General features: G+C 35.2%; 2 protein-coding genes across 4 annotated transcripts; one reads left to right on the plus strand and one right to left on the minus strand.

Annotated features, from left to right (window-relative positions):
* The first annotated feature begins 4,358 nt into the window (after window positions 1-4,358).
* Window positions 4,359-8,650, plus strand: LOC107823351 (probably inactive leucine-rich repeat receptor-like protein kinase At5g48380). 3 transcript variants are annotated; one of them, XM_016649976.2, is made up of 3 exons: window positions 4,359-4,608; window positions 6,133-7,132; window positions 7,409-8,650. In XM_016649976.2, exons 2-3 carry the CDS (start codon window positions 6,269-6,271, stop codon window positions 8,411-8,413), a joined length of 1,869 nt encoding a protein of 622 aa, XP_016505462.1. In that variant the 5' UTR covers window positions 4,359-4,608; window positions 6,133-6,268; the 3' UTR covers window positions 8,414-8,650. The 3 variants fall into 3 exon arrangements, with proteins under 3 accessions (XP_016505462.1, XP_016505463.1, XP_016505464.1); XM_016649977.2 differs by having other exon boundaries at window positions 4,546-4,668; XM_016649978.2 differs by lacking the exon at window positions 4,359-4,608 and adding an exon at window positions 4,694-4,793.
* Window positions 8,651-9,271: 621 nt separating this feature from the next.
* Window positions 9,272-13,680, minus strand: LOC107823352 (formin-like protein 2). Its single transcript, NM_001326119.1, is given in 4 exon segments — window positions 9,272-10,254; window positions 10,775-11,019; window positions 11,903-12,102; window positions 12,201-13,680. Coding segments are annotated over 4 exon segments (2,508 nt in total). The 5' UTR covers window positions 13,454-13,680; the 3' UTR covers window positions 9,272-9,444.
* Between the last annotated feature and the right edge of the window lie 1,557 nt (window positions 13,681-15,237).

Consider the following 15,237-nt stretch of genomic DNA (forward strand, 5'->3'; position numbering starts at 1 on the left):
GATAGACGGAACTACCATGAAATGACTTATTAGTAGATTAATAGATCACTTCGGAATAATATATACATCACATATCCTGGATCAATTGTCTATAATGATAGACAAATGAAAGACTTTCTCAAGATTCTGATTCATCCACTTGAGATTTTAAAATTAAAATAGGCTGGGTGGGCTGGGTCAACTAATCAATCAAATGATATTTAGCATGTTTCCCAGCTCAAGCAAAAACACCCAAATGCTAGTTGCAACGGATATGGAATAGAAAGTTTTAGACAAGTAAATCCCTTTTAGGTTCCAAGATATTCCTTTAATTATTAAGAGTTAAGGGATTTATCATTCAAAGGGAAGTACTTAAGTCATTTCTAACACATTTCTCTCACTTTTGGGCGATTTTTGGAGCTTCCCGAGAGGGGTATTCACCTAACAACTTGGTGGTAAGTAAATTTTATCTAATGTAAGTTAAATACATAGATTATGGGTTGATTTTAACATATAAATTTGTAAAAATTATGGGTTTAGATGAAAAAATTAGGTTTTGGTAAAAAAAATAGGGTTTAACCACGAAAATGGTTATGGAATTGAGTGAATTTTTTTTATTGAGTTCGTGAGGTTATGAATAACAATTTTCTTTGAAAATTTCTGAAATCCGAGCATGTGGGCCTGGAGATGAATTTTAGGAATCCTTCAATTGGGGTTGGGTAATCACTCTAATAGTTAGAATATGAACTTTTGAATATATATTGATTGATTTATACAATATTTGACTAGTTTCGGATTGTTCGGCACCGACTTGAAGCTTTAGTGTGAATTTGAGGCCGGAGAGTGAGCTTTGAGATGAGATAAGTCTCTTGTCTAACCTTATAAGAGGGAACTTTCCCCATAGGTGATATAAATTAATATTTGCTTCTAATTGTAGGGGTTACGTACACACGAGGTGACGAGAGTTCGTGCGTAGCTACTATTGGTGCTTATGTCCGGGTAGTTTAGGACCCAAATCATGAATTACTTGTAATGTTTGCACCCTACTTGTTAATTTAAGTGCCTAAATTATATTAGAATTTATTAGAGGAATTGTAAAAGACCGAATTTCACTTACTTGAAATTTTAGTGGATTACTTGACCGTTAATGGAATTTTTATTATATTATGTATTAGCCTTGTTATAACGTTTTAGTCAAATGCTTATAAAGTATCCTCTCTTCTTATGGAGCAGGCCGAACGCCTCGGCAGTAGATAGATGCATCTATGGATCTTGCCGCACGTCCCTCGGCAGTGTACACGTTATTCTTGATCGGGTCGTACGACCTTGACATAAATCATGCTTAATAATACTCGGAGCCTAATCATACTTGATATTATTTTGTGGCTTATGGGATTACACTTATTAAATGACGGAAATTTATTTGGGATTTATTAAAATGTGAAAGCATTATTTGCTCCTGCTTGTTAATGAGTTACTATAATTGTTTATATAACTCATGCTTATTTAGAATTTTTGTATTCATATTGTTAGCCCTTAGTAAGTGTCGAAGTCGACCCTACTTCTTCGAGGTTAGACTAGATACTTACTGGGTACATGTTGTTTATGTACTCACGCTACACTTCTGCACTAATCGTGCAGGATCTGAGGCAGGTGCATCTGGCGGTCCTACCGGCGCGCATCCCAGATATCCCGAGGCCTAGTGGTGAGCTGCTTCCCGAGCCGTTCTGCATCCCCTAGAGCCCTTCCTTTGCATTTATTTTCTGTCTATTGTTATTTGAGACAGTAGCTAGAGTTTTGTATAATCTATTAGTGCTCATACACATGTGACACTAGGTCTTGACACACACACTAGCAGTCATGTGGTTTTGGATTATCCTATTGCTTCGTCTATTTATTTAAACTTGCTGTTTCTTAACCTTTTAACTAATGGAATTTAATTACTTAAAAACTTATTTAAAAGGGTATAACATGGCTTAATTCACTGTTGGCTTGCCTGGCGGTAACGTTGGGCGCCATCACGGCCTATAGGAGAATTGGGTCGTGACAAGTTATTTTTGTTCAGTGCAACCAAACATGTACATTAAAGTTTAAGATTGATCAATTTTATACTATAAGAGAAATCCCATGTTAGCAAATTAACGAATCAATACTATTGACAATTTCCTTTTGAGATGTTATGTTATGTTACAGCCTTACAGGTCGCACTTTGCTTTAGGTGCATCTTTCACTAATTCCGAATAATATACGTTTATACAAAATACTACTCCTATTATAAGGATCGGTGTTCTTTTTGTATTAAAATTGATTTCCAAAATTTGCTGACTAAAGTTTAGAGGTTCAGAGGGGATGAACATTTATTGCTTTATTGAAAAAGAATATAGATCATGTAACCAAGTTAGAAATACTTGTAATTAAAAGAATCTTTAATACTTAGTACTTTTTATATCCGTCAATTAATTGCACAAGTTAGTAGCCTTTCCACTTATCGTACTAATCATAAAAAGGTACATTCTATAATTTATCATGTGATAAAACAATAATAACACCAACATAATCTAATTTCACAACTCATGTAACATAAAGTATTTATGATCGTGCTTCTAACTTTTCCTCTACAAGATAATTTATCTATTACATGAAAGTTGAGTAGGTGACATAGACTTTTCTGCCCATTGTGACTAGTAACGTGTTATTATACAACAGTAAACTAGATTGTTAATGTAGATTAAACTGTTGTGATGTTTAGTGCTTCTTTTTTCTTTTTAAGGAAAAAAAACTCTAAAATAGGAGTGACATGAAACAATGACAAATTATTACTGTTTCAATAAGATCAACAATCGAACTTAATTGAAAATTAATTAGTACAATGAAAGTTGTTGTATCGGTACATTCAAATGAAAGTATTTGACTTGAAAATGTAAAACGAATATCATGAGATGGGATCTTTTTATGTAGCATCCGAAGTACGCCAAACTATATATTAATGAAAAGATTAACAACGTTAACACAAGAAATTATCTGAATTATCATAATTACAGAACACATTCAAATCGTAATTATTAAAAACACTTAACTAGCGTTTGGCCATAGATTCCCAAATTTATTCTGAAAAATCTGATTTGGGTGAAGTTTGGTTTGAAGATGAAAATGTGTTTGGACATCTGTTTTGAGTGAAGTTTGGTTTGGAAAAACATGAAACATGACTTATACCCACAAGTTTTTAAAACTATCACAAATACCCAACAGTACCATTATCAATAACATTCATTATATTATCGCAAACCATAGTCCTGAACATAAATAAATTTGATACAAAATTATCATTTTTATAATGAACTACATGATACACTATCAGATGACCTAGAAGACGAAGCAATATCGTTATAAAATAATAAATGGTGGGCTCTTTTATAAAATACAAAAGTTTGGGGTAATTTTTAAAAAATATAATAGTGATATTTTGGCCCAAAATTGAGCTGGTTTTGAGATTTGGGATTTGGCCAAAATGTAGGCAAAATCTATGGCCAAACATGTATTTGACAAATAAAACCTAAGTTTATTTTGTCAAAATCTATAGCCAAACGGTTCCTTAGTTTTAATAGTTTGTTGATGTTCTGTTAGTTAGACCAAGGTGCTTAATTTTTAAAACTTAATGAATCATATATGCCTAAGAAAATACAATAAGGGCCAAAACAGACTCACCTTCAAACTTGAGGGACCATTTGAGTTAAAACAAACTTAAATCCGTACTTGGTTCAGGTGTGAAAATGGAAAAAGAATAGTCTAAAGTCAGAAATTAGATTTTTTTCTTCATATTCAACTTTTCCATTTTAGCATTTTCCTAAATAATTAATTTGGTCCTTTTTAGTAGATGAAAAAATAATCATGGCTTTCACACTAACTTTCCACAGCCACCAAAATGTTGCATTGGAGTGATAAATATATTTTTGTAAATAAAAATTTAGATTCGATCTCTAAGTAAGAAAATATATTTAGTGGTAACACTTTACTGTGAGAGAGATTGTTTGATTTGAAAATAAGTTATTTTAGAATTAATTATTTCGGAATTAGTTATTTCGAGATTATTATTCAACCATCTCCTAAGGATAAAAATAATACGAATATCTCGGAATAACTAATTTCAAAATTAGTTATATCGTGATTTTATCAAATTTAATCTCATAAGGATAAAAATAAACTAATATCTCAGAATAAATTGATATATCAAATTTACTTTCGAAATTAATTATTCATTATCTTACCAAAAAAGTCATAAAGTATAATTTATTGGTGCATATCGGGATTAGCCGAGCCAAAAGAAAATATCCAAAATTGGTGAGAAACCAAAAAAAGAAAAAACTAACTTTCCACAGCAAATGAACAGCAAGTCAAGCCATAGGTCGTCCCCCTGTCCCATTTTAAGTTTTAACTCTCTTTCTCTTTCATTTTTAGCAAGTCTTTGGTCTTAGCTCCCACAGTTAAACAATTACTAGCTTTATTTCTTTGACCCAGTAAACTGTATGACCCAATACAATCTTCTTTCTCTCTTTTCCTTTCATATTTCTTCTCTGAAATTGCCTGTTAATTGACCCTCAAGATCCAGCATTTTATACCCTCAACTGGGCAGTAAGTATATTGCATCTATAACCTTTTTGGTCTTTACTTTTATGCTCAATTTGTTTAATGGTATTTATACCTAACCCTTTCTTTAATTCTTATAATTAAAAATTGTGTCTTTATTATGTTGTTGGCTGCTTTTAATTCTTGAAATTTGAAAGTCATGTTAATAAAGCTCTGAACTTTCCTTTCTGGTAATTGAAGTTGAATTTTGCTCCTTTTTTGTTTGATTTAAAGAACCCTTTTTGTGTCTTGTTTTATATCAAGAGCTTTTTGCTTTTTGAATTTTATTCTTAAAGATGTTAACTTTTGTGCTTGTGGATGTAGAAGATCATGTAAATTCTGTATTTTGGATAAAGTTATTTATATTTCATTTGAAGATAGTATTTGTAGCCTCAATTTGTTTATTGCTATTTATAACTAACTGTTTCTTTAATTGATGTATTATTGCCTTTCTTTGAATACTTTGAACAAGGACAGTAGTTTATTATTCTTAAAATTTTGGTTATCATAGTCAAAAAGCTCTGAACTTTTCTTTCTAGAATTGGAATTTGCTCTTTTCTTCATCGATTTAACAACTTTTTCTGGGATCTATGAGCCGTGTTCGTTGGGCTTTGTTTTATATCAAGTAGGCTCTTGAAGATCAGATAAAATCATTTTTGGGTAAGCTTTTTTGTTGAGCTGAGCGTCTTTGAGAAACAGCATCTTTATCCGCATGGTCTTTCAGAAACAAACTCTTTATCGCAGGGTAGGGATACGTTCTGCATACACCCTACCCTCCCTCCCAGGCCCCACTTGTGTGATGGTTTGTTATTGTTGTTGTTGTTACCTATGTCAAGTATTTTTATTTTTTTTTTAACTTAAATCTTGAAGGTTTGAACATTTCTGTTTGCGGCTGTAGAATATCAGGTTATAAACTCATCTTTTTTATGAAGTTTTTCTTTTGTTGGAGGTAGTAGTATGCGAATTTTTCTGGCATCTGCTGCTTGCTATTGTGCTTTTTCTCTTGCCAAGTCTCTTCTGCCTCTTTGTTTGCCGTTTTTCTCTTTAAAATCTGTGAGGAATAGTTTTCTTATTTTGGTTACTTATATTTCCGTGTAGAGATTAGTGTGGGATTTGAGTACACCTAGTTCTAGGAAAGCATAAGGGGAGCCTTGGGGAGCCTTGGCGTAAATGAGAAAGTTGTTGCCATGTAACCAGGAGGTCACGGGTTCGAGCCGTGAAAACAACCTCTTGCAAAAATGCAGGGTAAGGCTTCGTACAATAGACCCTTGTGCTCCGGCCCTTCCTCAGACCCCGCGCATTGCGGGAGCTTAGTGCACTTGCTGCCCCCTTAGTTCTAGGAAAGCACTAGTATGCCTTAGAAGACAAATTTTATCTAGTAGTGATATGAAATGGGACTGAATAGAGCAGATTGATACATAGATTCATATAGTTTTTCTCGACTAGTTTGGAATTGAGGCATAGTTGATTGATTGATAGCACTGACTCATCACCATTGCAGTTCTTAATTTCCCCTTCAATATTTTGTAGGTTTCTGGATGTAGCTCAGGAGAAATTGGATTTGTACTTGCAATGCATTTCACATTGTTTGGGGTTGTGAACTAGTCTAAAGAGATCTTAAATGTTTCATTCAACGGCGTAACTAGGCACTTCGATTGATGCAATTATGACCGGGCCTTTCACCAACATGGCATTGGATAATAGAGCTCTTACCACTCTTGCTTCTATTTTGATCTACTTGGTCTTGAGTCTCGATGTTTGCTGTGCTGTTCAAAGTGACATTGACTGTCTGAAATCTGTAAAAGAGTCATTAGAAGATCCATTAAATTACTTGGGGTCAACATGGAACTTCGATAATCAGACCGAAGGTTTCATCTGCAAATTTACTGGGATTCAGTGTTGGCATCCGGATGAAAGCAAGGTTCTGAGTATCACTCTTCCTGACATGGGTCTTAAGGGAAGGTTTCCACGTGGTATTCAGAATTGTACCTCTATGACATCATTAGATCTTTCGAGCAACGAGCTCAATGGAAGTATTCCATCTGATATCTCCAAAATTATAGGTTTTGTGGTAATCCTGGATCTCTCATCCAACAACCTATCAGGGCAAATCCCAGTGGATCTCGCAAACTGCTCTTTTTTGAATGACATTAAACTTGACAACAACCAGTTGACGGGTCAAATTCCTCCACAAATTGGCCTGCTTGGTCGGCTCAAGACATTTAATGTAGCAAACAATCGATTGACCGGACCAGTTCCAAATTTCATAAATGCATCTATTCCCGCTGAGAGCTATGCCAATAATGCAGGACTCTGTGGAGATCCGTTAACTCGTTGCGAGGGTTCTTCCAAGAAACCCCGTACAGGAATCATCGTCGGTGCAGCTGTTGGTGGGGTGACTTTAGGTGCTGTATTTGTGATCCTCTGTACGTTCTTCTACTTGAGAAAGATATCCAGGATGAAGAAAAAGGAAGAAGATCCTGAAGGGAATAAATGGGCGAAGAGTATTAAGGGTAGCAAGACAATCCAGGTGAGAATTTTTACTCTGCCGAATCATTATAAACTGTCTCTTTATTGACATTTCTGTTCGCGCTTTGTTCATTTGTCAAATTCAATTCTAGTGGGTTGTTGTTTTTGTTCTCTGTTTCTACTGTAGCAATGTGATCATATTTATAATCATTAATTCATGTTTCCTTATAAGCATTCAACCTCCATGTTAAGTGTGAAGTATGAATTTTCACCTGTTGTTGTGTGATTTTTCTCTTGCTCAAGCTTTCTTACTTGACTTAAGGTGCGTTATTTTCAGCTTTCAATGTTTGATAAGTCTGCTTCAAAAATGAGATTAAGTGATCTCATGAAGGCCACTAACAACTTCAGCAAAAGCAATATCATCGGGTCAGCAAGTACCGGGACTTTCTACAAAGCAGTACTTGATGATGGTACTTCACTTATGGTTAAGAGATTGCAGAATACTCAACATTCAGAGAAAGAGTTTGTATCTGAGATGGATACTTTGGGAAAGGTAAAGCACCGTAACTTGGTTCCTCTTTTAGGTTTCTGCATGGCAAAAAAAGAAAGGCTGTTGGTCTACAAGGACATGCCAAATGGCACCTTGCACGATAAGCTACATTCGGTGAGTGAAGGGGAAAAAACGCTCGAGTGGCCTATGAGACTTAAGATTGGCCTTGGAGCAGCCAAAGGATTTGCATGGCTTCACCACAACTGCAATCCTCGTATTATTCACAGAAACATTAGTTCTAAATGCATCTTGTTGGACGTGGAATTTGAACCAAAAATATCAGATTTTGGACTCGCTAGGCTCATGAATCCAATTGACACTCATTTGAGTACCTTCGTCAATGGAGAATTCGGGGACTTTGGTTATGTTGCTCCTGAGTACGCTCGCACTCTTATGGCTACACCAAAAGGTGATGTGTACAGTTTCGGTGTTGTACTTCTTGAGTTAGTAACTGGTGAGAGACCGACCTCTGTCACCAAAGCTCCCGAGACCTTTAAGGGAAATCTCGTGGAATGGATTTCAAATCTCTCTGGTGAATCTAAGCTTCAAGATGCGATTGACCATTCGTTGTCTGGTAAAGGTTATGACACTGAGATTTTCCAGGTCCTTAAAGTTGCTTGTCGGTGTGTGTTGTCTGCTCCTAAGGAGAGGCCGACAATGTTTGAAGTGTACCAGTTTCTGAGAGCCATCGGAGAGCGATATCATTTCACAACTGAAGATGACATTTTGATGATGCCTTCAGAGAGTGATGATGTTGGACATCAACTGGACGAACTCATCGTTGCTCAATAAGTAAAAGAGGTTTGTTGTTCATTGATAATGGTTGAGTAAGTAAGATACAGTAATTAATATAGAATCATAGTCCTATGTAATTGTAGGTTGTTGTCTGTTCTGCATAATCTTTTCTTTCCTGTACAAATACCACGTTCCCTATCCAATCATTCTACTATAAGTCCCTTCTTCATAGCTACCCAACTATGTAATTTATGTTTCCTTTTCTGTATTTTTCTTGCTGAAGAGATTTATACAGATTAGATGTCTCTGTCCCTATCTCCCTCTCCTGTTTTTTTTTTTCTTTTTTTTTTTCCAGATCCTTGTATTCAGGTTGACGGGAAGCCTTTGAGCAACAGTCAAGTTGTCTTCGTGTGACACATAGGTCCGGGGTTCGAGCCGTGGAATCAGCTATTGATTCTTGTATCAGGGTAGGCTGCCTACATCACACTCTCTTGGGGTGTGGCTTTTCCCTGGACCCTGCGTGAACGCACGATACTTTGTGCATAGGACTGTCCTTTTTTTTTTTAATCCTTGTATTAAGGTTGAAGGGACTTAAATATACGCGATGTGCATTTAACTGTCACTGCTTTAGATATTGGTTGATGAAGGTTTGAGCTGGACCTTCCTATTATTTAGGCTGTGAGAATGCTATTACTCTCTCCTTTGATTATTTCTATTTTGGAAGGCGTTTTTGCTACTTACAAGCATAATCTCACACAATTTAACATTTGTCAGTTCAATGACACCCTTTTTGTCTAGTTTTAAAACTTATAAACAGTTTTTCTATTAGATTCTTTTGTCAGTTCAGCTCATCAGTTCAAGAAATGTTTTTGCTTTATCTCGTAGAAGAGTCAAAAGAATTAGAAATTCCCAATATCTTATAGAATGATCTAATATAATACAAAATTCAGATAGATAAAAGAGTTACATATGCCTAAATAGTTCTGCACAATCTAAGGCAAACTCCTATGCTTCCTATATAATAGATTACATTGGTTTTGGCCAAAACCAAAAAACTAGCGTTTGCCTGTTATGACCAAATAATGCTACTAAGGAGATGAGCTTTCCTCATCAGAGGAACTATGCAGCCGTTTAGCTCTGAATCCACTAATGACAGGTTGTAGATTTGGATTAACAGGAACTGGAAACTTTTGAGCAGAACTAACTATCGTCCGCTCATTTATTGTTCCAACTTCCTTGCAAACGCGATCAAGAATCATTAGGAAGTCTTTAACAACCATGAATATTCTGAAAGGGTGAGCCTCTTCTCTAGCTGAATCTCCATGGACATACTCGGTTATTTCTTTCACCAGCGACATGGCCAATGTTTCTTGAGCTTGTAGCCTTAAAATCTTCTCTTCTGCTACTTTCATAAACCTGTTCATGGACTCGGAGAATCTTTTAATACTGCTTTCCTCCAATCCGACAGCTTCAATGGAACGTACAACCTCAGCAATGTTTTGAATCCCTTTAGAAAGCTTTAAGACGTCGTTGTGGAGTACTTCTGAATCCATGGCAGCAGATTTTTTGACATTTATAAGTTCTGAACTAATGTTGGAAACAACTTGGAGGCCAAGCTTCTTGCACTTAGCGTCGTCATTGGTAGTAGACTGTTGATGATTCTGATTTCCACCAGAAAGACGAGCACCTTCACTTTTTATAATCTCCTGAACCACAAAATGCAAGAGGGTTGTTTTTCCATCTGCTCCCTTCACATCTACAAGCTTTAGCAGTGTGTCAAGTTTGAAGGCATGAGCATCACCCCTATTTGTCCCAACATTCATGCGGTTTCCCGTCTTTAGCACTGCTTCTAGAAGCTTTAAGAACATTCTGCTACTTCTCAACTCTTCACATGCTGCCTGTAATAGGAAAGCTTTATAAGGACATAGTTCAAAAGTTGTATTCTCACAGTAGAATTAATTAACTATTAACTCTTTTCATTTAAAAAAAATATGACTCTATTAGCAGGCAGTTGTTAACAAGGGAGAATAAAATTTTGGCTGTTTCAGATCATTATACATGATTACTCCGAAGTCCAATATTTAGCAGTTAATCTCTTAAAATAGGGACACGGCAACAGCAGATATATCAAGCTAATAGGATTATTCCCAAACAATATTTATCTTTTAGTTGAATTCAGAAATGCTCACAGGTACAAGTCACAAGATCAACACATTAAACAATCATTCCTCCAAAATAATATAATGCTTAATATTTCCAGAGTTTGATTTTTCAACATACATAATTGTTTGCTTCTTTAAGTTGTTAATGTTGAGTATCAATACTTTACATAAGTTTTCTTCTGATCAAAATCAAATTTCTTCTCGTGAATAGATAATCAATGACAAGTAGAAACTGATGATGGCTTAAAATAATTACCTCTAAAGTTTCAAATGAATTTCCGAGGTAGTCAACCTCATAATCAAAATTTGATATGTACAGCATAGCATCTATCCTTTTGAATGCAAAAGGTATATCAAGCACTGCTTTCAGAAACTTCTCCGCGGGGCCAAGCTTGAATGGAGAATCATCTTTGTATTCTTTTAGTTTACGTTCCTCCTCTTTGGATGGAGCCATCTTCAATAAAATCTCAAGGAGTTCCGTCCCAATATTTTCAGCATTTCCTGAACAGAAGATGTAATTTGTTATTGCACTCTATTCTCCTACATACACACTTAATTATGTGTAAATACACTTTAACTTCTGCCTATTGATGAGACCATCAAAGAACAATTATCGAAGGCAAAGTTGTTGACATGTTAGAACTTCTGCCAATTGATCAAACCATCAAAGTAAATTTGTTGAAGGTAAATTTGTTAACTTGGTTTCGGAATCCATATACTACAAGGCTTTTCCACTATAAGTGAGATGATGCATCCTAACAATGAATACCATGAAAGCCTTAAGAGCAAAGGAGCATAACCTTTAACACATTATATTAGTTTACTACAATAAGAGCAATGTATTTTAATTGGGTATATTATTCAGAAATACAACCATTTGTTCAAAATCAAAGCGAATATAAATTGAGTGATTATGCTGCAGTCAGTACTTAGCAGAAGGTTTTTGGCAGATCGTTCCTCTCATTTTTCAGCTCTTAATTTTCAATTCAAAGAGGATTCAACTCATATACAATGGCAGTGTAAAGATTTTAACATTATTGTATTTTATCCTGTAGCGTAACGTAACTTGCCTTACTTATCAGGTAACAAACCCCACTTTTTACGAACGGTTACATGTAAAGGGCAGCCCGATGCACTAAGCTCCCGCTATGCGCGGGTCCGGAGAAACCGAACCACAAAGGTCTATTGTACGCAGACTTAGACTGCATTTCTGCAAGAGGTTGTTTCCACGGCTTGAACCCGTGACCTCTTGGTCACATGGCAGCAACTTTACCAGTTATGCCAAGGCTCCCCTTCTACATTATTAAGGTATATTGATAGTGTAAAAGCTATTTTACACTATCAAAAATTAAACTCCTCAAAGAATGTTAGAACCAAAGTATACCTTCTAAGAGGGCTTCACATATTTCCTCTGTGGTTCCATTTAGAGCCCTCAGCAAAATTGCAATGTTCTGTGACTTCTTTGGATCAAGTACCCTATTCTCTTGACTCATTGAGGAAACAACAAGGTGTTTAGCTGTTGCGCTTGTATTCAAAGTTGGATTCTTCACAACAAACAATGTTTCTATCATCTCTTCGTTCAACCTGAAGATATAAACCAGCTCAATTCAACTTACACTAAAAAAGTTAATGAATATCTATAATGACAATATAATCAGTAGTAAGAGTTCATATTATCATACTTAAATGAGCTTGATTTCAGTTGATCCCACACCATTTCGCAATCCGAACTTGCTCTCACTTTATCCCAATGCAAAGTCTTCAACTTTGGCTTAAGTATCTCCTCACTTTTCTCCTCATTTTTCTCAATAGAATGGTTCTCAACATTTTGATCATTTTTCTCCATAGGAGAAATTAATACTGGACTCTCATTTGCAGTTACCTTAACTTGAGGCCCATGTACAAATGGAGGTGGAGGAGGAGGTGGACGCTGAGGTGGCGGAGGGGTCACAACGGCGATCAGTTCCGGTGACTTAGGTCTTGAACAACTTTCCCTTTTTGGACTCACACTCACCGGAGGCGAAATGCTCAGAGATACAGACCGGTTCGGGGAACCCGACCCGGAACTCGAGGATGAATCCGAACCCGACAAGCTCGACCCGACAAATTTATTCACTTCAACAGCAGCAAAATCTCTCCTTGACAATGATCCAGCTCCAAAAGAGCTCTCTATATAACCCACAGATTCCTCAGTAGAGTAAAAATCATCATCGTTACGGGTATTCCTGTAATTTTGACTTAAATTCCGTCCATTTAACGGCGGAAGTGGACGGAGCTCCGGGGAGGCCATTTTTCTCGAAGATGGAGCTGTATCAGGGTTACTACCACTATTAATGCCGCCATGTGAATTGACAATAGTACCCAAATAGAGAAACTCTGAACTAGTTTGAGATGGTTGTTGAAGCTTAGGAATACTATTATTAGTATTACCATCATTTTTACTACTACCATGATTCAGTCTATTGCTATTATCGGATCTTTGTGTTTTTGGGTCATTAAAATGGCGCCTCCTTTTCTTTGCGTGCAAACAGATGGCGATGGAAAGAACAATGATAGCAGCAAGAACACAAGTAATGGCAGTGATAATGAGCTTAGAGGAAACATGCTTAGATTTGGAGGTATTTGGGAGGTTAATATCAGAGATATTAGCAGGAAATGAAACGAGTGAAGAAGGGGAGGGTGGGGGAGGTGGGGGTGGTGGAGAGCGGTAGGTGGGGAAGAAGGGGTTGTTGTTATCAGGAGTTGAAGGTTGAAATGGGTAGGGGGTAGGGGGGGCTGGTGGAGCAGGTATGGGGGGTTGAGAAGGTGGTGGTGAGTCTATTGGAAAAAAGGATTCGTGGAGAACACGGCGGTTGTGGGCGGAGACGGCGGCGAATGATATACAGTGAGTTGAGCAGAAAAGGAAAAGGAGGAAGAAGAAGAAGGGAAACACCATTGTAGTATACAAAATGCTTTTTTTCTTAAATAAAAAAAATGGCACTTAATCAAGAATCAAGAATCAAGAAGAAGAACAAGTTGTTCAAAAAGAGAAAAATATGAAAACTTTATGGTAAGGTAAAAGCATTGTTGTGTACAAATGCTCTGCTCTGCTTTGCTTTTTTTTTGTATTTGGTCAATGAAAACTGCTGCTACTAGTTGAAGAAGACAAGATGCATAGGGAGGAGTGGACTGAGTTTACAGTAGGGAAAAAAGGACAGGAGATTAGCATTAAAATTTGCATGGCTGTTGAAAAAAGAGAGAGTGAGAAGAAGAGAGAAAAAAGTGTGTTTGTGTGTGAAAAGGTAGAAAATTAAGGAGATTATGGAGTAATTATTATTGTAGTATTAAAAAGTACGTAGTATTCCTAGAAGAATGGACCAATTTGAGGACAGTGGTAATGTTGGTGTATCCAGCTAATAATATTCCGCTGTTGAATGAATGATGATAGTAATACATTACTTTCTGCTGCATGTTGTTGTGATTGCAACTCTGTGTGAGTTATAATGCTATTAGTCCATTTCAATTTATATGTATTACTTTTTTTAAAATATGTTTATGCGTCTTATTTTCTTTTTTATTATGTTTCAAAAAAATATTTTTTTTTTATTTTGAATTTCTTGAAAAAAGTAAAAAAAATTTAAGTGAATATGATATTTAAAAATTAAAGTTATGTTTTGATATAAATACAATTTGGAGCTATTTTTGAATTTTTATAAATAATTTGAAGTATAATTTCTTCCTTTTGGGATTTTTTAAAATTTTCGAAAAATTTCAAAATTTAAGTCAAATACTAATTCCAAAAAAAAATAATTTTTATTTCTAAAAAGTAAAATAATTTTTATGGCCGGGCCCTTAATAACTCTTTAATTCCAATTTTTTATATAGCATTTTTAAGATCTCAAGATTCGAAGAAATTTTGATGTACAGTACTACATATCTTTAGTTTAAGAAGATAAAATTTATTTATTTATTTATTTTTTTTAATTTCGTGTACAATCAAATTAAAATACAATAAGAAGGGAGTAATTTATAAGTGGCCCCTTTCTCGTATCTCAATGATTCGGACTTTGATCAATGTTGTCTGTCCCATTGCTTTTGCTACCTTGTCCTACTTCCTGCAGCAGTTACACCTTTTACACAGGAAGTAAGTAGATATTTATGTTTGTCTTTCTTCCATTATTACTTTTTTTATTTCCCCTTCGGTATTCGATACCCATATTAAAACCCGACAATATCCGGATTCACATCGCATAGGATTTTTTTTTTAGTTTTTTTTTTAAAAAAATGCTTTAAAAAAAAACTAAAATTTATTTTTTGTAAAAACTGAAAAAAAACTGAAAATATTTCAGTTTTTACAAAAAATATTTTTCAGTATTTTATAAAGCAATTTTTTGTAAAAATTGAAAAAAAAATATTTTACAAACTGAAAAAAAAAGACTTTCATAAAGCAGTGGACTACAGGGATATTAGTTTTAAAAAAAATAAAAATATTTTGTTGAATCTTTTTTTTCCAGTTTTTACAAAAATATTACTTTAAAAAATTTATTTTTCGGGTATGGATAATGGGTATGGTTATGAGTATGAGTCTTTTTAATTAATTAGAAGATATTTAGAATTGTCCAACAGGACGATGACACGTGTCCCTCTGTTTAAATGAGGAATATATTTGAACCCAAATTATAGCGGCAGAGGTATATTTGGACTTATAGTATAACGAAAGATATATTCAAACCTTTTTCC

Source organism: Nicotiana tabacum, chromosome 22 (assembly GCF_000715075.1).
Source record: "Nicotiana tabacum cultivar K326 chromosome 22, ASM71507v2, whole genome shotgun sequence".
In the NCBI taxonomy this organism is placed as follows: Eukaryota; Viridiplantae; Streptophyta; class Magnoliopsida; order Solanales; family Solanaceae; genus Nicotiana; species Nicotiana tabacum.

What these genes read in the sequence shown, in the direction of transcription:
- LOC107823351 (XM_016649976.2), top strand. Translation starts at nt 6,269, where the DNA reads ATGACCGGGCCTTTCACCAACATGGCATTGGATAATAGAGCTCTTACC. An exon ending in AGGGTAGCAAGACAATCCAG is followed by an intron (nt 7,133 to 7,408) that starts GTGAGAATTTTT and finishes CGTTATTTTCAG; the next exon opens with CTTTCAATGTTTGATAAGTC.